This window comes from Gracilinanus agilis, chromosome 1 (genome assembly GCF_016433145.1).
Source record: "Gracilinanus agilis isolate LMUSP501 chromosome 1, AgileGrace, whole genome shotgun sequence".
Taxonomy (NCBI): domain Eukaryota; kingdom Metazoa; phylum Chordata; class Mammalia; order Didelphimorphia; family Didelphidae; genus Gracilinanus; species Gracilinanus agilis.
Window position 1 is genome coordinate 789,226,302 of NC_058130.1, and position 21,482 is coordinate 789,247,783.

The 21,482-nt window shown below is 38.3% G+C and overlaps 2 protein-coding genes across 2 annotated transcripts in view; one reads left to right on the forward strand and one right to left on the reverse strand.

Annotated features, from left to right (window-relative positions):
- The window catches only part of LOC123230488 (vomeronasal type-2 receptor 26-like), an 817,179-nt gene that overhangs the window by 211,165 nt on the left and 584,532 nt on the right, over positions 1 to 21,482 (reverse strand). The window lies entirely within an intron of this gene.
- LOC123245956 (vomeronasal type-2 receptor 26-like) lies at positions 1,785 to 18,887 on the forward strand. Its single transcript, XM_044674927.1, has 6 exons — positions 1,785 to 1,945; positions 4,585 to 4,876; positions 7,565 to 8,368; positions 10,519 to 10,746; positions 13,031 to 13,154; positions 17,959 to 18,887. The coding sequence occupies exons 1-6, from the start codon at positions 1,785 to 1,787 to the stop codon at positions 18,885 to 18,887; spliced, it is 2,538 nt and encodes an 845-aa protein (XP_044530862.1).

Below are 21,482 nucleotides of genomic sequence, written 5' to 3' on the forward strand. Positions count from 1 at the left end.
TATGATAAAGGCAAGAAACAGGACACAGGATCTTGGTAGGATCAGGAATGATTTCTTGAGATTCAGGAACTTCCATAGGGGGGACAGGAACTCAGCTTCTTTCTCCAGCTCAATCCAAAGATGGCTACAGGAAGTCAGTTCCTGCTCTCATTGGTGTCCAGAGATCAACTGACCCCATTGGAATCTCAGTTTCCCCTCTTATCAGTCCCTACCATTTCAGAACCTAGAGCATTTGGTTCCACCCGTGTGCCAAATACTCTTGCAAATCAACATACAATGTCCAAAGGCTCTACTACATTTCCATTCTTTCTATTTCCTTTTAATAATTGATAACAATTTGGGGCCCTTGTTGAGCATTTAGGGAAGAAGAGGACTATAAGTTTAATTCTAAAAACCTAGTAGACTTACTCCTAGAAAATCAGAACTAAGAAGGAATGGTAAGTGAGCACAGACATTGTTAAAGATTACTAATGCATTAAGGGGTCATAGTGACTGTAGGCATCATGAGTAACATGGTAGGCAGAGCTAATATTGTCACTGGCAACCTGAACATAGAGGCATTAAAGAAGAGATATTCTGTTCATAAAACTCCCTAAAGGGATCAACTTATGGGCTGTTGAGCCCACTTGTAGGATGATTGAAGCTTGGCCAGGATAAGACTGAGTTTTCTGGGAAAGATACTCTTAGTTGTTATTTAGTTGAAATTCTTGAACATGGCATGACTCTCTGACTGTCTCCACACTATGGAGAACTTATATTGTACTCCTGCTTCCAAATGGATTTGAGAGGAGAAACTTTTGCCCAGCATGGTAAGAAAGCAAGCCTCAATGGCACTTCATAAATTCTCCTCCTGTCCCCTACATTGTAACACTCTTTTATGTATTATATATCTCCACTCAATTGAAAGATCCATGATGGCAGATACTAACTGAATTGCTTCTATTTCTATTTCCAGTCTTTATCACAGTCTGCCACACATAAAGGTCTTTATAAATTTCATTCTGTCTATCTATATCTCTACAACACCTGCCTAGCAATCTTTGCTCCCTGATTCTCCTTTAGATAATAAAAACATTTCCATACTTGCAAATCACGTCAGGTACTCCCATATACATGAAGGAGAAAAGCCATAAGCTAGATCTCCTGATTCAAGTACCCTGGTATCAGGATGACTAGCATGTTTACCATGGGAAATGAAATCCAAAACACAAAAAGTATTTACCTAGAGAGGAACTTTTGTACTGTAGCCTCCTTTGGGAACAAGAAAAAGAGAGTCTAAAACATTTTATATTTGTTTTCCCTTGGATGCAAAGACTCAGCTGGAGGTGCCCCAGGCAGTTTTCTCCCCAGAGTTCTTCATGGACCAAGACCTCCCTGTGGAGACTGAAGTGGGAGAGGTCCCTAATAGTGTCTAACAACAAGGGTGCCAGGTGACAGAACAAAACCTAAAAGCTAAGAAAACTATAAAACTTTCATTTTGCCTTGCAACATTGCCCTTGACTGGGACATGGGCCTGACTAATGTCCTTTTGTGTTTCTTTAAGTGTAGCAGACAGACCAGACATGAGCATCTAATAAAGGACAGGACATTTCTGATGCTGGACAGTTCCTCACCAGTTCATGATTAAGGCAGCTAATTTTGCTCTAGTTTCAGTGGGTTTTCTCAGCCTTGGAATTTGGATAATTTTCAGGGAGATGTTGCTCCATATTAAAAAAAGTATTTCTCAACTGCTCTCTTCTTTTGTCCTCTCTCTGCTGCTACAGCTACCAGGATCTGAGCACAACATGGGAAACCTCTCCTGCTTCCACCAGATCAATCCCATAGTTTTCCAAGATGGGAACTTGGTATTTGGGATCTTTTTATCCTTATTTTCAGTTGAAGTGAACAGTGCAACAGGAGCAAAACTGTTTGAAAGTCCTCCTAACAAAGCTTGTAAGCCTTATCAGTAAGTGCCTCTCTATCTGTGTGACATCCTTTTTCCTGTGATGATTACAAAGATCTTTATTGATGGACCCAAAAAGACTCATACAACATGATTCAATGGAGGTTTCCCTCTCTCTCCTTGTCTCTTAATTCTTTTACATCCTTCACAGTTTTCCTTATGTTTCATTGAACTTCAGAGTTAAACAGAAAAAAACCTATTTTCTTCTGTTTCCTCCTCTTCACTCAGCTGCAAATACCCATACCCAAAAAGGTCAGTCCTAAGCATGTTCAGTCTTGTATTGTTTTGACTCCCCATTCCTGACCTAATATTGATACTTAAGAATGGAAGTAGACCCTTAAGACTCCTGGAATTCTGTTAATATTCTGAAGTTTTGAACCCTCTGTCCCTTTTATATCATTGGGCAGACTTAGCAGTGTCAAGTGTACTAAAACTGGACAAGGAGATAGGCCCCATCTACAAGAATGAAAGCTCTCATATTTCCTTTCTACATTACTCGATGTGATTAACAGTGAGCATAACATTTTATGAAATCCCAGGAATTCCTACTTCAGGGAAGATACTATATTTGTCCCATGTCCCCTACCATTGGAAGATATACCATTAGATATTCTCCCTCTTGAGAGTATGTGAGTTTATCATTTTTCTTGATGTTTCTTAGGACTATTTATATGTTCCATATAGCAGAGCAGTCCAGGATAGGATATTGCAAAAGAGATGAGTAAAGCACACTGGGACAGAGTCTTAAAACTGAGGGATCTGTAGAATGGGGGCTATTGGGAAGTCAGAGGAATACTCAGGATACCTGTGTACGACATGTTCAGTGAGATTTAGAACTATCTTTCTGGAATGCCCACTCTTTCTCAGTGATGTCTGGAGTATTCTGATTTTCAGCAGGTCATATATGAGGAATTCCTGTTTATCTAGTTCAGTTTCTCTAACTGTAGTATTCCAAAAGAAGTAGAGCTATATTTCCTTTATGAGATATAGACAAACTGTCCTGACATTTCTGCTGATGGCCAGGACTTAGTTTTGTTCTTCATCCTGTATCAGTTCCCTTCATAGAAAAACTGGTTTATAAAGCAGGACTTCTCTGTATATAGTAATGTAAACATGACTATAAGCCTCAGTTAGGCAGCACTATGGAATTGAGATTGAGGCTAAAATACACCACCTCCAGGACAATTTACCTTTGTGATAGCTGAGGAAAAGCAGGTTAGCAATTAAATCTATCATACTTGTGGGGAACAGATTATGAAATACAATGGATGATCCTTTGTCAGATGAGGATTCAGACCTCTTCTTTTGTAACTTCTTGCTGTCAAATGCTTCTATGGATCGTCTTTTTTTCCCTTTTTGTCCTTTTTTTCCACTCATTAATAAGAAGATATTCCAGATATTCTCCAGGATCTCAATGGATTTTTGTACAAAGGGGAAAAATCATTGACTCATTTTCATCAATGGTTATTTATTTAATGATTTAATATTATTATTCTTACTCTCTTCTCTATCATTATTACGCTCCATATATGGAGAATTATTGGTATGATTTAGAAGGAAAAGTCTTTACCATTCCGTGGTGAGAATTCAAACAAAAATCCGGTTCAGTCAAATGCCCTCTGAACTCTATGTAGTTTTCAAATTTTGCCTTAGGAAAAGTTATGGCTCCTTTTGTTCTCGGTGATTCAAATTGAATCAAAAATGAACTAAGTTAAAAAGAATGGACACAAGTTCTTTAAATCTCAGAGAACTAGGAAATGACTTCTCAAGAAAGAACTGAAAATACTGTAGGTGCTATCATGGGGAGTGAATTACCTACAAGTTGTGATGCTGTCATCCTGAGCTTCTACGTACAATAAAAGAGTCTAATGTTGCCTGAAAAGTGGTAGCTACTGGAGAAATCTTGTTACACTGGATATATTTTAAAACATGGCCATGAATACCTGAGGTCTCTTCTTTATGATTGGACTCTTGGTTGAAGACCTGTTTTTTGGTTTTCTAGTCTTCTCAGTATGAGTACAGGAAGGGAAAAAGTGAGGAGGTAGGAAAATCTGAGCTTGAACCTCAGCTTTCATCAGACATACGAGACAGGAGCAAATTAAGACACTGGGAGTCCAAATGTGCAGTTCCTGCTATTCTCACACCCATGTGAACTGGTTTCTCTCATTCATTTCCTTCCATGAAGCCTTCCCTTATTTCTTCATGGGGATGGGGCCTAACCTCTACTCTGGTTCCTTAGATATCAAGCCAATATCACCTGTACCACCTTGAATTACATTTATTGGTGTATTTATTTTCTCTCCTTTTATACAATAGATCTTCTAGGGACAAGGAACATTCCGATGTCCTACAGGATCTAAGTGGATCTGGATTCTCTATATTTGTTGTTGGAATGAGGGAGTGACTCAGGCAAACAGAGTCACATAAAAACTTAAGGTCAATAGTCCTCACTATCTCTGGAATCACAAGAAAGGTAGAATATAGGAACAAGGAACATAGACAGGGGTATTTTTACTATAATTAAATGAGCTGAAAAACAGGTTAACACCTTAGTTTTGACTCTTGTGACTGGGGAATTCTTCCTCCCGAAAAGTATTCTTTTTGTTGGATTTCTTAATATTCTATGGCGCTACCCCCTACAGGTGGCTCCACAAAAATTACCAGCAGGCTCTGACTCTACTGTTTGCCATAGAGGAGATTAACAGAGATCCCAATTTGTTGCCCAATATTTCCCTGGGATTCCACCTCTACAACACCTACCACAGTGATGAGAGAACCTTGGAGAGCTCCCTGAAGTGGCTGTCTGGGCAAAGCCAGTCCATTCCTAACTACAGCTGCAGGAAGCAGGACAAGTCTGTGGCTGCTATTGGAGGAGTCACCTCAGCTCTCTCTGTCCAGATGGGGACAATACTCGACCTCTATAAGTTTCCACAGGTGAATGATTTTCACCTTGACTATGCCTTTCTCTATGCCTTTATCAACCAAAAAATTACTATTATATTATTATTTATAATAACTTAACAGCAACAACAATAACTAACATTTATCAAGTGCTTTAAGGTTTTTAATGTGTCTCATAAAAATACTGTTATTGTTCCTCACAGAAAGCCTCTCAAATGCTATTAAAACCCTAATTTTACAGAAGAAGATACTGAGAGTGAGAAACATTAAGTTGCTTGTCCGGGATCATACAGCTAAGAAGTTCCTATGGCAGAATTTGATCTCAGGTCTTTTTAACACCACTTAAATCCTCTTGTCATGGCATCTTTAAGCTGCCTCATTCATCAGAGAAGATTAACTTCTCCTGGAGCATCACCCAAATTATAGACCAAAAATAGAATTGGAACCATTTAGATTCCAGTTCATGAAAGTATCTGATAGGTAATGTGGATATACTTGCCAATTACACAGATGATGTCACTAAAAATTGGAAAGGTTAAAATATTTACTCACAATTACATAATTCACTGGTGCAGAAGTAGGGATTAAAGTTTATAAGCCTGGAATTCCAGGTGAAAGACTGGTCAGTCTGTCACATCTCACTCTTCGTGTTTTATCTTTTGAAAATTTTAGTCCAATAATGTTCAGCTTTAATTCATTGAAAAGAGTGGTATGTACAAAAAAGAATGGAGCATGAGCACATGGTAAGCCTATCTATAGTGCTGTATTAAGAGAACCATAAGTATCTTTATGAAAATGCAGGTGCAGGAGTAAATTCATGGCATTGCTCACAAACAGGTAATTAACTTTATTAATGATTACAAAAGACACAGCTATACCGGCTGTAGGAGGAACCTCTTTTCAGAAGGCAGCTCACCATTTAAAGACCAGAAAGGGTCATCCAGGAAAACTGGCCTTGCAAGTGGGTTAATATTCTTTTCAACCTGGCTGCATACTGAATATTGTCATTGTGTGTCTGATATATAACTAATTGTTTTGTTAGTCTGGAACCCAGAACAGAAGTAGGGATGGCTTCATGGAACAAAAATAAATGAAAATGTGAGTCCTTGATTTCAATGAACTGGAGACCACTATTTAGTCTGGAATTACTCCTATTAAAAGAGGAATGACTGGAAGCCTCTATTTCTGTCCTTACTCCTATTTTTAAAACTTTCACAGCTTCATTCAATACTATTCATCTCTAATATCTCTACACATACAAGTTCAGGATTTAGAGGCCTTGGAGTATCAGCTCAGGGAGTTTTGTGGTTTCACCAGAATTGGGATTTCAGAGAGTTCTGGTCATACACTTGAAGACCAGGGAAGAAACCAAAAACTGCAAGCTCAAAGGGAACAGAGATTAACTCTTTATTGGGATTTGGAAACCAAAGTGAGAACCATTTGAAGAATTCATCTTGCATTTTTGTTAGCCAGAATATATGCTACTGCATAAGATCCTGGATAGGGAAGTATCAGAATGGTGCATCCATTTTAGGTTAGTTCTTCCTTGATCCTGACAGGAGAGAAGGAATGCATCTGGTTTCAGAAATTGTTAGGTTCAGCAGATTGACCAAAATGACAGGAAAGGAAAATAATAAATGTTGATGGAGATGTGGCAAATTGGGACATTAATACACGGTTGATAGAGCTGTGAATTGAACAAACATTCTGGAAGGTAATTTGGAATCATGTCCAAAGGGCTTTAAAAGAATGCCTACTCTTTGACCCAGCAATGGCACTACTACATTTGTAGTCCAAAGAGATAATAATGAAAAATGTTTCTACAAAAATACTTATAGTTGTGCTCTCTGGTGCCAAAAAATAATTGGAAAATGAGAGGGTATCTCTCAATTGGGGAATGGCTGTGGTATATGATGATGATATAATTCTATTGTGGAAAAAGGAACAGTAAACTGCTTGATTTCCATATAAGCTGGAAAGACCTCCACGAACTGATGCAGAGTAAAATGAGCACGTAGATAATATTTATGTCTTATGAAAATTGCCTGTACATGTCCCTTAACGATTTATCAGTTGGGCAATGGTTCTTATTTTTGTAAATTATATTCAATTCTCTGTATTTTAGAGAAAGAAGACCTTTATCAGAGAAATTTCCTGTAAATTTTCCTAGTTTCATTGCCTTCCTTTACTAGCCCTGGTTTTTTACTACTCACCATTCTCTCCTTCTATTGCCCTCCTACTTCCCTGTAAAGAAATAAATATTGTTAAACATAATTGTTTATATACATACTTACTTCCTTGATCCAAATCATATGAACACTGTTGCATTCCCTCAAAATTTTATGCTGTAATGTAAAAGTTCTTCAATGTGTACCTTTTTTATGTGAAATAATTTATTCCATTCTTTCTCTACTTTCTTCCTATTCCTAGTGCAATTCTTACTCTTATTCATTAATTTTTTAATCATTCAAACAAAATTAACACATTCCCACAAAGTCTGTCTCTAGGGAATCCTGCCATTGGACCACTGTCTTCTTGAGGACTCAGAGAGAGGGATAAATAGATTTTCAGAGATTAAAATGCCACTTATACTAAACCATAGACTGAAATTGGCATCATCTTTTCTGTCAACAAAATTGACCCACTTCCTAATTCAGATTTTGCTTCAGTTCTCCCAGCATCACTGTGGGACAAACTGATTCCTGTTTCTTTCTCTTCCAGATCAGCTATGGCCCCTTTGATTCCATTCTTAGTGACAAGGTCCAGTTTCCTTCCCTTTACCAGATGGCCCCCAAAGACACTTCTCTCCCCCAAGGTGCTGTTCACTTAATGGTACATTTTAAATGGAACTGGATAGGACTTATTGTCTCAGATGATATGAGAGGTGAAAAATTCCTCTGGGAAATAAGAGGGGAAATGGTAAAGAGAGGTGTTTGTGTGTCCTTTACTGAAAAAATCCCTGTCAGTGAAAGAACTCATATGGAATCACATGAGACCTTCATACCAAGGATCTTATCATCATCAGCCATAGTGATTGTTGTCCATGGTGACACAGATTCATTAATGATTTTGAGATACTCACAATTGCCTGTATTCGGAATAGAAAAGGTGTGGATTGCCACATCTCAGTGGGACATTACTATGAGACCCCTCCATACTCAAGGTCATAGTTTCCATGGGTCTCTCACATTTTCATACCTGACAAGAGAAATTCCTGGATTCAAGACTTTTCTTAAGACGGTTACACCTTTAAAATATCCAGCTGATGCTTTACTTAGGGGATTCTGGCTCTCTGCTTTTAGGTGCTCTGCTCAACCAGAATACCCACAACAAGAAATATGTTTCCCAAATGCTTCCTTGGAAACTTTGCCTCTGTGCTCTTTTGATATGACCATGTCAGGCTTCAGTTACACCATCTACAATGCTGTCTATGCTGTGGCTTGGGCTCTCCATGAAATATCTATAAGAAAGTCAGAGAAAAGTTCAATGCTAAATGAAAAATATTTAGAACCTTATTCATGGCAGGTAATATCAAATGTGTGGCCACTTCTTAGCTATGATTCAATGGCAATATATTTGGGGTATTCATTGTATGGAATGGAAAATGAACTCCCTTCCAAATCCCTAATTTTCTAATTAGACATTCCTCAGAGATTGTATTTTTAATTTTCAGCACTTGTGAGTTGTCATTTGAAGAATTGCTGTTTCTTTCACAGAGATTTGGAGCTGGAAATGACCTCTGGTTCCATCAAGTAGCCGTTCATGTGACCTGGACTGGAACTGCTTTCACAACATAACTACTTTGTCAGTGTACTTCTAGTCAGGGAATAATCTATCATCTCTCAGTACACCTTATTCCATTTTGCAGCAAATTTAATTGTTGAAACAACATTCCTCATTAGCCTATGAGGGGCTGATTTGGATATAAAATGTCCTACCCTGACTTAAAGCAAAATAATAGCAAGTTGTGAGGACTTCTCTTCCTGCTACTGAATAATTTTCTCATTGATTCTCATTCTGAGCTCTAAAGGAATCATATCTTAGGATTCTTCCTCATAAATTTTCAGTGAGGCACATGTTCCCATGAATCAGTCAATTAACTCTGTACCCTCATCCAGTTTATATATGAACTGGAGATTCTTCTTTTCCTATAGTTTTTTAAACATCTCTTTTATCAGGTCCTGGCTTAGACAAGCGTGGATCTTATTAACTATACATCAATACATCATATTAAGAGCATAATAAAAATGATGCAGAGAAATAATTTAATCACATATCTCTGATAAAAAAAGATTTCAGGTAAAATCTCCTTCAGCCATTAATGGAAGCTATTAATTTTTTCACCATTATGGAAAGAGAGTCCCACCAGTCCACTCTCTACAGATATCACTCTCAAAAGTTCTCCTTAAGATGTCATTAAAGTCTGAGGTAAACTCAATTGTTTCAAAATTCTCTTGAGACTTTTCATGACAATTAAGTGATCCAGTCTTTCAGAAAATAAGGTACATTGGCCCTTTCTATGACTCTCACAGGTTTCCTTACTTTTAAGCTTCTTTTTTCCTTATAGATAGCAACTAAACTCAATCTCTAATTACATTCCCTTTCACAACTCAGTTAACAGAATTCTTAGCTCTGTGGGAAGGGCAATTGAAAGTAGTGATCCATCCTAATAAAAATCAAAAATGAATTCTGTTTTGATTATTCGTTTTATTCTTGAAATTATCCTTCTATATAACAAGGGGTGAGCATGTAATAATCACTCATAGGCTTGATCACAATGCTGATTACCATGGAAGCTTGAACCTATCTCATTTCTCAGAACTTGGCTAGTTGCTTTGAAATACACAGGTAACATTCTATTGTCATAAACTCATCATTTTTTGACCGAATTAGCTCAGACACCCAATCACCATCAGGAGTGCTACAGATCAGAAGTACTGGACTTAATGATCCACCACACTCAGCTTTCCTAACAATAGAAACTATAGGCATATGCCATATTGTCCAATAATAGTTTCTCTTTCCCTTTTAGCCATTGGTGCTAGTTTAGTCTTCTGGACCAGTTGGACATAAAAAAATTATTCTTCCATATGACCTCCATTCAGACCTAGAATGACCATCATGATGGCTTCCCTAATATTTTCCTTTTCTAGGATAAACACCTCTTGTTCTTAAAATTATCCATGAATTAAACATTTATTAAGCACTTACAATGTGCTTACATTCTGTGGATATGAAAAGAGGCAAAAAACCAGGCTCTACCCTAAAATACAAACAAATAGTTTGCAAAATGAATTGGAAAAAATAGGAAATAACAGAGAAGCACTAGAATTAAGAGAAAGTTGAAAAAGTTTTCCTGTACAAAATGAGATATTAGGCAGAATTTAAAGAAACCAGGGAGTCTAGTTGGTGTGGATGAGTAGGGAGAGCAAATTTCAGAGATATCACAAAAGTGAGATCAACAGTCCTTGGCAATAGAATAGATAAAGGGGATAAGAGATACTGAGGCATCAAGACTGAAAAATGAAATTAGGAATCTTGGAGATGTAAGACTACAGAACTCCAAAAAGTCACAGATCAAATCCAGTATCTCTCATATAACTCATAGATTGTACTTCAGTGGGAGCCCATCCCTCTGGTACTACTCATTAAGTAAGATTTCTCTTCCCTTTCAGCTTCACTCTTTCTTAAAGAAAACCCAATTTACCAACAGTGCTGGTGACCAGATATTTGTGGATGAGAAAAGAAGATCTGAGGCTCAATATGCCATTATGAACTATGTGTTCTTTCCAAATGAAACTGATGGTCTGGTAAAAGTGGGGCAGTTTGTCCCTAAAGCTCAAGTTGGTCAAGATTTCACTATCTGTGAGGATGCCATAGTGTGGGACTGGAGGGATTCAAAGGTCAGAAACATTTTAGATGTTAGATTGATACTTCTAATCACAAGAACAATCCTTGCCCTATTTGATTACTCCTTATTGCTTATATTTACAATAGTAGACAAACAATGATTATAATAAAATTATAGACCAAGATAATGAAGTAATCTCACAGACCATCTAAGTCTGTTGTCTTCCTCTTTATATATGAGGAAACTCATGCTCAGGGAAGGGAAGTGATTTTTTTTTTCAAGATGGCACAGGCAATGGGCATACTTAGGGGAATTTATTCTTATTGTTATCACTAAGTCATGTCCAACTCTATGTGACCTTATGTATTCTGTCCATGGATTTTCTTGGCAAAGACAATGGAGTGGTTTGCCTTTTTTTCCTCCAGAATGTCTCCATTTTACATATTAAAAACTAAGGGAAATAGTGGTTAAGTGACTTCCACAAGGTAACATAGCTAGTAAGTATCTGAAGCCCAATTTGAAAGTAGAATTTCCTAACCTCAAGTTTACTTCTCTATCCATTGCATCCTCAGTGCCTAACCCTTACTGCTCTTCTACCTTGGAAGCAATACACAGTACAGATTCCAGGGTAAAAGATAAGGTTTTTTTAAGTTACAAGTAATTGACTGGAAAACGAAAAGAAAAGAAAACTATTTCTGGAATAATGGTACTTGGATTCTTTCTCTGGACATAGCGTTTCAGTAGTCCAAATTTTATATTTTATCTTCTCTATATGTTTTAGAAGCCACTTATTTTTCCAAAAGATACTATTCATTTTATTTTTATCTTTTTACTTTTACTTAATATTTCTTATTGTCTTATAAAGCCAATAGTTTCTGTTTAATCTAAGGTTATTTTTGGAGTTTGTGTCATGGACAAAATTGTGTACCTCTTCTTCAATCTGTTTAATCATTGTGCAATTCATTCTTGGAAATCTGTCATTTCTTTTCCAATTTTTCCTCTATTACATGAATTTAATTCAAGAAAACATTTTAGTTACTTAGAAAACTCTTGCTTCATCTCTTTCAAGAATTCTATGTGAGTTTACAGCAAAATCTGTATTTTTCTTCCAGGCTTTTTTGTTATGTTTTGTAGTTTTCTTCTGGTTTCTGTCTTCAACATCCACATTATTTGAATGACTTTTTATGCTAGTATTCTCTTATTTGTTTGGTCATTCATCTGGTCCACTTCTTAACTTTGGACTTGTCCCACGTTCACATCAGCTCTAGACACTTCTGAAGGAAAGGTTCAAAATTGTAATCTTGCAGTTTTCTGGGATGTATTGACTTCAGTGTTATTCCAAGATGTCAGGATAATGAAGGTGAGGCTATAAAGATTTCAGTGTTTTAAAAATGGTCTGATTCTGGATAAAGGCAGTTTGCTTATACTCTTCCATCCTCCCAACATTCCTCTGAACTCTCCTACTTTTTTTACCTAAATTTGGATTTAAGCAACACTAGAATGATTCAGATACTGTCAACCATTTGGGAAGCTTTGCTGATTTGGAATGATAGAATTGCAGCATCTATTGGGTAAGGGAATCCTGCCCTCCTTATTCCTCTGTAGGCCTCAGATTGGGATAGAAACTGGTGTTGAGCCCCTGCTCTGCACTCAGGATTTGAGCCACAATGTTACCATTTTTTACTGCAAGTGATAGAACAATATAGAAAGTCGAAGATGAATCCTTATCCCAGAAATTAATCGATGTGCACACTGTCCTTTTTCATTGCACCCTGGATCTGTGATTCAAAGTATGTTAGTGGTCTTGGTAGGAGTCTAGAACCTGCTCTTTCCCTGCTCTATAGTCTCATATGTTATGACATAAGTTAGACAAACCCCTTTCCTAGTTTTGATAGTCCCTTCTGTCATTTACTTTTCTTTTTCCCAAAATTATATCTCTTATATAAAATGACTATTATAGAAAATATTTTGCATGAAAAAGACATATAAAAGGGAGGAACAAGGGAAGAGGCATTTATCATGCACCTAATGTGTTCCAAGTTGTTTTATCAACATGATTTTATCCTCCCAACAATCCTTTGAGGTATTGTCATTAATTCCATTTGAATGTTTAATAAACTCTGAAAGAAAAAGGTAGATTGATTTTCCCAGGGCACACAGCAAATATTTTTCAGATCTTCTTAACTCCAACTTAATATTCCATCTACACCACAAATTACCTGTCTATGGAGTGGCTGTCAAGCAGAGATATATAGATAAGATTCCTTTTGCTCCCTCAAACATCAGCAGCTCTCAGTTAAATATGGGTATTTCACATTTTACTGTTATTTTCTTAGGTTCCCTGTTCAGTATGTAGTGAGAGTTGTCGTCCCGGATTTAGAAAGATGCCTTTGGAGGGGCAGCCTATCTGCTGCTTTGACTGTTCTCCATGCCCAGAGGGAGAAATTTCCAGCCAAAAGGGTAAGTTATAGAAAATAACTGATATGTTATTCTTGTACACTCACCTACAACCCCCAGGACCATCACTGTCAGAGGAAGTGAGTGTATGAGGCCCAAGAATTATCCAGAAATAAGTAATTCATCTCATGACACAATGAGACATGATCTATGGGGAGAAAGTAATTTGATATCTTATTTTTAGATGAACTAAAATTTACTCTTATTCTAGTCCTGTCTAGAGCTTATGTATACACACACACACACACACACACACACACACACACACACACACACACACANGCTTATGTACACACACACACACACACACACACACACACACACACACACACACACACACACACATATTCTGTGCTGAAGTGGAAGTCCTGGTTGAGGTCATCCCAAGAAGAAGAGTTCCAGTTCAGCAGGAAATCAAAGGAGATGACTGAAATGAGGCAGTGTGAGTATCTCAGGATATACAGCATTGTTTAGTTTGAGTGATTTAATGTGACTTGTTTAGTCTAAGATTAGTCTGCAAAGGTCTTTAAAACAAGTTGGTTTCATGGTCAAATACTGAGCAGTGATCATCACCACTGCACATGCCTCTCCAGGGAATGGGATGCTCTTTTGATGCTGTGCTGCTCTCCATCATTACAACCCCTGTGCCTGGGGTATGAGAGTCCGAAAGTGCCTGGAAAAGCAGATTTGTGCTGGAAGAGGTGAAATTTTACAGGATTTGTCTGTTAGATTAAGGATGCTAATATCAGGCACCAGAAGTATGATAGCCACAAAAATAAGGAAAGGGGAAAAGAAAATTTAAGTTTTCCCCACCGTCCTTCTGACACCAAAATAAGGTACATAACCTGAAAGCTTTGGTGAATTACTGCTAATGTAATGGTGGGGCACCAGGGATGTTAACTGTTATTATTATTATGTAATCTAAATGGTTTGTGGTTTCACACTGGGTTGAAGAAGAGACAGGACCAATATGGATAGGGAGACCAGGGTTTACTGCCAAGCTGTTAACTGTCACAGAAATGACAGTTAGGTTCAACAGTCACTCAGACCTCCTAGGTTAGGGTCTATGGAACCAGCAGGCAAAAGGTAAAGGTTTATAACAGTTTAATTGAGGGAAACAATTAAAAAGGATGGAAAAAAGGGATTCTATACTTACCACCTAAGGGCAAACCACAAGAGTAAGGGAAGGACTTGACTACATTATTCTATTGACCTAAGCCAGGCAGGGCCCAAAGGAAGCAGTACTGAAATCACAGGAAAGCTACTCCAAACTTGGTTCCAGCCAGTTTTGGTCAGTTCAGCTAAAGGGCCTGAGGATGGCTTTCAATTGGGGTCTCATGGTAAATTCAAGGATGTTCACAGGATGCCAAGAGCCAACTCCACTAGGACAGGTGATCCAAGGTACTCAAGTAGGGAGAGTGAATTTGCAATGCTGTCCACCAGATCACAAACCACTTCCCCACTTGGTGCTGCTTTGCAGGTCTGATGTCCACTGCTGAAAGCCTCCACCTCTCAGGATCCCAGGGAATCTGGATGCAGTTTTTCCCTAACTCTGAGATCTCCCAGGGTTAGCAACAGTTATGTCCCCAACCACTAATGGAGTCTCTCTCAGAGTTCAAGCCCCACTTCCTGCTCCTTCATTCCATCTTAGAATCCTCCAGCCCTTCCTGCTAGGTCCAACACTAATACTAAACTAATCTTCCTCACAACACTACCCTCATAAAGATGTTCTTTCTTCCCTCTCCCTTCTCCCTTTCTCTGTTCTGTCTCTCCTTCTGCTTATGTCTCTAATATTTTATCCATCTCTGTTACTATCTCTTTCCCTCTGTCTCTCTGTCTCCATTGGCTTTGCTCCTATTTCCCTACCTCTATTTCCCTTCCTCATGCTTCTCTTCTTTTTCTCACTATTTCACCACTCCTTCTTCCTCACTCTCAGTCTTTGCAATTGCCAGGAATGATCCACTTCCAAACTGAATTTTTTTCTGGACTTTGTATGTGGCTTTAACTGTGCTTCTTAACAAGTATGTCCATCCAAACATGAAAATCTCTATTCTAGGACAAGTAAAAAACAACGCTTTCTCTCTAGGACTATAATTCTAAGAATTCATATAGTTAGGTTTTAGAACTTCTCAACTTCTGCCCACAGAGTAAAAATCTCTAGATGCTTCTGGAGAAAAGGAGAGTTGGTAAGAGGTGCTCAATGATAGAAACACATTGGTCCTGCTTTCCAATTGACTTGAAGATAAAGTATGTATTGTAATTCAACTCTACTGATTGCTGAATAACTTCTCAAAGCAAGGCATGCATGCTTTCTCAAGATACTTCTTGCTTGCCTGGGAGAACTAGTCCTGCTGAATTTCAGAGGGATTCTCCTGAGTTGATGAGGTCCTTCAGGTACAATTCTTGGTGGAGCACATTATACTGTTTGCATCCTACTGTAGAGCTTTACAAATATTTCTAGAATAAATCTAGTCCATCAGAAAGTTTCGACTTCACTCTATATGTTGCTCTAATTTATGGATCTGGTTTCAGAGGAGCATCTGCTCATGACTGAACCAGTATTGAAGCCAAGCAGTGTCTTCAGAGATCATATTTTACACACATTTTATTTCCAACATGAAATCCAGAGAAATTAAATGATGCTCTGAGGTTACCAATGGGCCATCCACAGACTGGTACTCATTGCTCCTAACTAACAATCCAATATTCGACTCATGTCTCACGTTTAATCCACAGAGTGACACAGAAAAGTCAGACACACTAGAGAATCCTAAAGCAGCAGGCCTTAGCTTTATGGGTCATTTAAGACAATATATAAAAATTTATGGGTCATTTAAGACAATATATAAAGGTAATTATAAGGATAGAGGCTGGGACTAGATGGACCTGTGACATCACTGCTAAAGCGAACTCGCCAATTAGGAACTGCCTCTTACATTTCAGGTCAACATCTAAAGTCAACCTTATTGACTTACACTGTTCTAAAACTCTGATGAGTTGGTAACTCTTGTGGGATTACAAGAAAATAAGTTTCAGAGGAAGGAATTGAAGTCAGGTCCTTTTTTGCATTCAGCCATCAACTACATCACACTGAATATGGAGTGACATAAGGAAATGAATAAACTCAGGAGATCAAGCAATGGGGCAAAGTCAGAATGAGTAAATATACACTTGGATCACAAAACTGGGGAGTCAATACATCATCACATCTGGGAAAAGACTAGATGCTAGACTCACTCATTGGTTTTACATTTGGGCTGTGCCTTAGTCTGTTTTCAAGTCAAGATAGAAGGGGAAAAAGAGGAAAGTAGAGAAAAGATTGACTCTATGACAAGTTCCTAGAATGTAGACAAAGACTCTTCTATATATTAGTCTCTCCTACTGCTTTGCTGTGGAAACACATTGGACTCCTCCTTGCAATCAGGGATATTTATTGGTTATTGATGATAATGATTATAATTATTGTTATTATTGGAATTAGCTTTTATATAGTGTGATTTCATTTGGTGCTTTATCTATGCTATTTCACTTGAACCTCACCACAATTACATGAGGTGTTATTTTTCCTATTTCATTGGTATGGAAATTAAGACAAAGATAAAATGATTTGCTCATCATCACATAACTAGTAAGTGTCTAAAGCAATATTTGAACTTAGGCATTCCTGACTCCAAGTCCTATAGCCGATTCATGTTGCAATTTTGGATTTTTGTAGGGACTTCTGACACCACCATCAGACAAGTCTATTGAGATTTTCACTTTTCTAATGTCACAGAGGCAATTCAATTCAGAATTTGGGGCCTGTTTGGGACCTGAAAGATTCAAGTTATAGAAAACCATAAAAGAGAGGGAGAGGCAAGAAGGAAGAAAGGGAGTGTTTGGGGAAGAGATTACCTCCTGAAAGGAAGATGGCTCTGGAGGCCCAGGGAAGGTTTAAGGAATGTCAATTGTGGGGTGAATTTCAAAAATTTCATAGATATGAATGAGAGGTTTAAAAGAGGGTCAACTGACTATTCCAAAAATAAGTAAAAAAAAAAATAAAATCTATGAGCCAATGAGAATTTAGGTTGAAGCTCCCTGATTAAGCCACACTATTAAGATATTATGAAATTCAATATATCATGGAAAAGCTTCAATTTCCTGAGCATTATCAGGATGACCAGTTACAAAGCAAGAGAGGATTGGTCATAAGAAATATGGATATGTAATAAATCATCAATCAGTCACTCGATTGTCACATGTGACAGGCTGGTGATCAATGGTGGTGACACAATATCAAAAGGGAAATAATTCCTGAATTCAGAGAGATTCCATTCATATGGAGGAGACAATATGTACAAGCATCTGCAAAATATGTATAAAACTCACACAAATTCATTATGAGAGGGGGTGAACCAAGAGCTAGGATGCATGAGGAAAGATTAATACGGCAATCTTTTACTAGAGTTGCTGATGCACAATACAACAAAACCACACAGAACTGATCTTTACATTTGATACTAACAGCCTCCAGTTTCCAAATTTATTGGACCTGGAGAATAAATTAAAAGGAACAGTTGACATCAGTTAAGGAAAAAAGAATACAGAGAATAGATATGATCTAAGACCTAAGATCTAAGACTAGCCAGTTATAAAGATTGAGTCTAGTCTTAGGTGCCATGCTATTTACTAAACAAATTACATTGAATCTCAGCAAGGACCTCTAGAGTTAAAAGGAGGTGTTGTAGCTAGCTCACCTATTTCCTATATCTGGGTATAGGAATAATTCTTTGACTCTAAACTTTGAATCCTTCTTTGTCTCTTGCAGATGTGGAACATTGTACAAAGTGCCCAGAGAATGAATATCCAAATAAGCAGAGAGATCGCTGCCTCCCCAAAGTTGTCACCTTCCTGAATGTGAAAGAACCTTTGGGGATGACTTTGGCCTTCATGGCTGTCTCCTTCTCTTTACTGACAGCTCTGGTTCTGGGGGTCTTTGTGAAATTCCAAAACACTCCCATAGTCAAAGCCAATAACAGGACTCTCAGCTATACTCTCCTCATCTCCCTTATCTTCTGTTTCCTCTGCTCCCTGCTCTTCATAGGCCATCCTACCCCTGCCACCTGTCTCTTGCAACAGACAGTATTTGGAATTGTCTTCACAGTGGCTGTTTCCTCCATTTTCGCCAAAACCATCATAGTGGTTCTGGCTTTCAAGGGTATCAAGCCAGGAAGCAGGATACGTATGTTCATACATCCTAGAGTGTCTGTCTATGTTGTCCTCATCTGCTCAGGGTTGCAAGTGATTTTCTGTAGCATTTGGTTGGGAACCTCCCCACCCTTTCCAGAGGCAGACACACACTCTCAATATGGCCACATCATCCTTAAATGCAATGAGGGTTCTACCTTTGCCTTTCACTCTGTCTTGGGCTACATGGCCCTTCTGGCTCTGGGAAGCTTTGCTGTAGCTTTTCTGGCCAGGAACCTGCCTGATACCTTCAATGAAGCCAAGTTCATCACTTTCAGCATGCTGGTGTTTTGTAGTGTCTGGGCTTCTTTTCTCCCCACATATCAAAGCACCAAAGGGAAGGCCATGGTGGTGGTGGAGATCTTCTCCATCTTGACCTCCAGTGCTGGGCTACTGGGCTGCATCTTTATTCCCAAGTGCTATGTGATCCTTCTAAAGCCAGACAGAAATACCCAGGGAAAGATCAAGAATAAACGAGATTCCAGAGGCAAGATATTTTCTGGAGCATAGCCTTATACTTTCTTTTCCTGGAAGAATAATCCACATTCATCTAGAATAGACGTATTTATCTTTTTGGACGATGTTTGAACCCTATCATGACATTCACTCTGGATATTTTCCAAGTTCCGTTCTCATACATTGACTGTATCCGCAAATTTTGAATGCAACTGCTGTTTTGACCATGTTGATGCTAATTTTGATGCTGCTGCTACCAATGCAGTGTGTTCAATCACTCCTTTTATGTCATCTTGGTTTTCTCATTATTGTTGTTATTAAACAAGTCTGAATATTTTGTATTTCTTTATTCTTTTATGACATTGAATTTAAATCCTTCTGTGTTTCCTCAATGGGCCAAGAACCTTACCCTCTCTTTCTTCACTCCCACTCCTCCCACAAAGGCCACCCCCCCAACCAAGAGAAGCATCCTCCTCTTTGGGACACAGAGTGTTGCCCCAAGGATGAGAGTGATACTCCCTTCCAAGGTGTCCTTAGTGGGGGTGGGAATCAGGAACAAAAGTGACTCCAACTGAGAACTCAGATTGTCAGGGGTCGAAACACTTTTCCTGGAAAAGCCATAGGACACAGTCATTGTCGCAGGAGCCACAGAGGTGTATGGGAGCCATACAACTAAATAAACTAGGGAAAAAAACAAATTATAAACTCCAAAGTAAATAACAAATTCAAAAAAAATTTAAGAAATAGAAGAGTGGATCAATATCAATGGAATAATTGAGGGGTAAATGACCTCAGAAATCTCATATTTGATAAACCCAAAGATCCCAGCTTTTGGGATAAAAACCCACTATTTGACAAAAACTGCTGGGAAAATTTGAAAATGGCAAATAATTAAGTATGTACCAATTTCACATGCCTTATACCAAGTTAAGGTCAAGATTTAGATATAAAAGGTTTTTATATAAGTAAATTAGGAGAATAAAGAATAGCTTACCTGTCAGATCTAGAGAGAAAGGAAGATTTTATGACCAAACAAGAGACAGAAATCATTCAAGAGGCAAAAATGATAGTTTCAAATATGTAAAATTTCCAAGTTTTTGAACAAACAAAAGCAATGTATCCAACATTAGAAAGGGAACACCAAACTGGAAGACACCTTTCGGGTCCACTTTTCATTCAAATCTCACCTATGGCTCCAAGAAGTTGAAACATATACAGCAACCACACCCTAGTAAAATCATCTGACAAAGAGGTAATCATGTGCCACAAAGCCACAGTGAGTTGGGGATGGGATTTCCCCAAACATATGAAGACTTCTCTTCTGGAATGGGTAGAAGAGAACAATCAGTTTCAAGGGCTATGAAGGTGAAGCAGGTTCTGCCCAGAGCTTAGAAGTTGGTCAGACATCAGGGAAGCCAAAGTCATCCACTGTGTCCTTGGCCATCACCAGTCATCTTAACCTTTGCCTTCCCCGTGGACTTCAAGGACTTTGAAACAGAAAATGAAGGAGATGACTTTGTAGAAATCCAACTCACTAAAATACAACTAATGCACAAGTCAAGATATCACCTAGTAATGCCATTGGTCCTCAAGTAAAAAATGAAAGACAAAGAGCAACAGAGAAAACAGAGAAGAATATGAGCCTGAGCTAGAAGAAACAGATGATGCCTCCAACCTCAGAGATATCTCTATATTCCTAAGGGAAGATGGAACCTTACTTGGAGAAATAAAAAATCTCAACTGTAAAATTAGGAACTGAACTAAGGATAAACCTCCCTTTGATGGATTCTTTATGAGGACTCATCCAGTGCTGGCTTTCCTGATGACGAGAGAATTTTGAATTCATCTAGTCTGCTTGGGTTCCTACATATCTCTGACTAAAACCATCTGACTTGGCAGAGTCAGAATGAAAGGCATTGCATAGTTGTCAGTCCACACTTGTAACTTAGCTGTATTTGGGTAATATTTGAATTTCTCATTGGGGGTCAGACTAAATCAAAGTGAGAAATTCCAGTTTATGGAGGAAATGGTGGGTCTTCTTGTTCCTCAGTCTTCTACAGGACAAGCAAAGGGTTTCATGGATCCAACCTTCTCTTGGTACAAGTTGGCCTCCAGAGTTCTCCAAGTGGGCATCTTTCCACACAACAGAAGACTGGCACTGCTAAGGAGTGAACAACCCTGATAGAGGCATGAAAAAGTCCACTTGAACATACCTGGGTCCCTGAAAACTTGTTTTAATCTGACTCTCCAAGATTCATCCAAAGGCTTGCTGGGTCTTCAGACTCCTGTGTATTTCTAGTTGGTATACATCCTTCTTCTTCAGAGTTAAGCTCCAGTGAGAACACAAAATGATTTTAAAAGAGCTCCAGAGGTCTTGAGAAATGGTAAAGAACAGCATGAAATCAGAGGAAAGTGAGGTAGTGAGGGGGTTCAGTGGATAGAAACTGGCCTAGAGATAGGAAATTCTCAGCTCAAATCTGGCTTCAGACCCGTCCTAGCTTAGTGGCCCTGGACAAGTCACTTTACCACAGTGGCCTAGCCTTTACCACTCTTCTGCCTTGGAACAGCTATGTGGTACTGATTCTAAGATCAAAGGTAAGACGTTTTTAAGAGAAGAAATCAGAGATCTAAAATGATCTTTCAATATGT

Bases quoted from the DNA above. Each gene is read 5' to 3' on its own strand.
- LOC123245956 (XM_044674927.1), top strand. From the start codon at position 1,785: ATGGGAAACCTCTCCTGCTTCCACCAGATCAATCCCATAGTTTTCCAA. The intron at 10,747-13,030 runs GTCAGAAACATT...TTATTTTCTTAG, and splicing joins GGGACTGGAGGGATTCAAAG to GTTCCCTGTTCAGTATGTAG. The intron at 13,155-17,958 runs GTAAGTTATAGA...TGTCTCTTGCAG, and splicing joins AGAAATTTCCAGCCAAAAGG to ATGTGGAACATTGTACAAAG.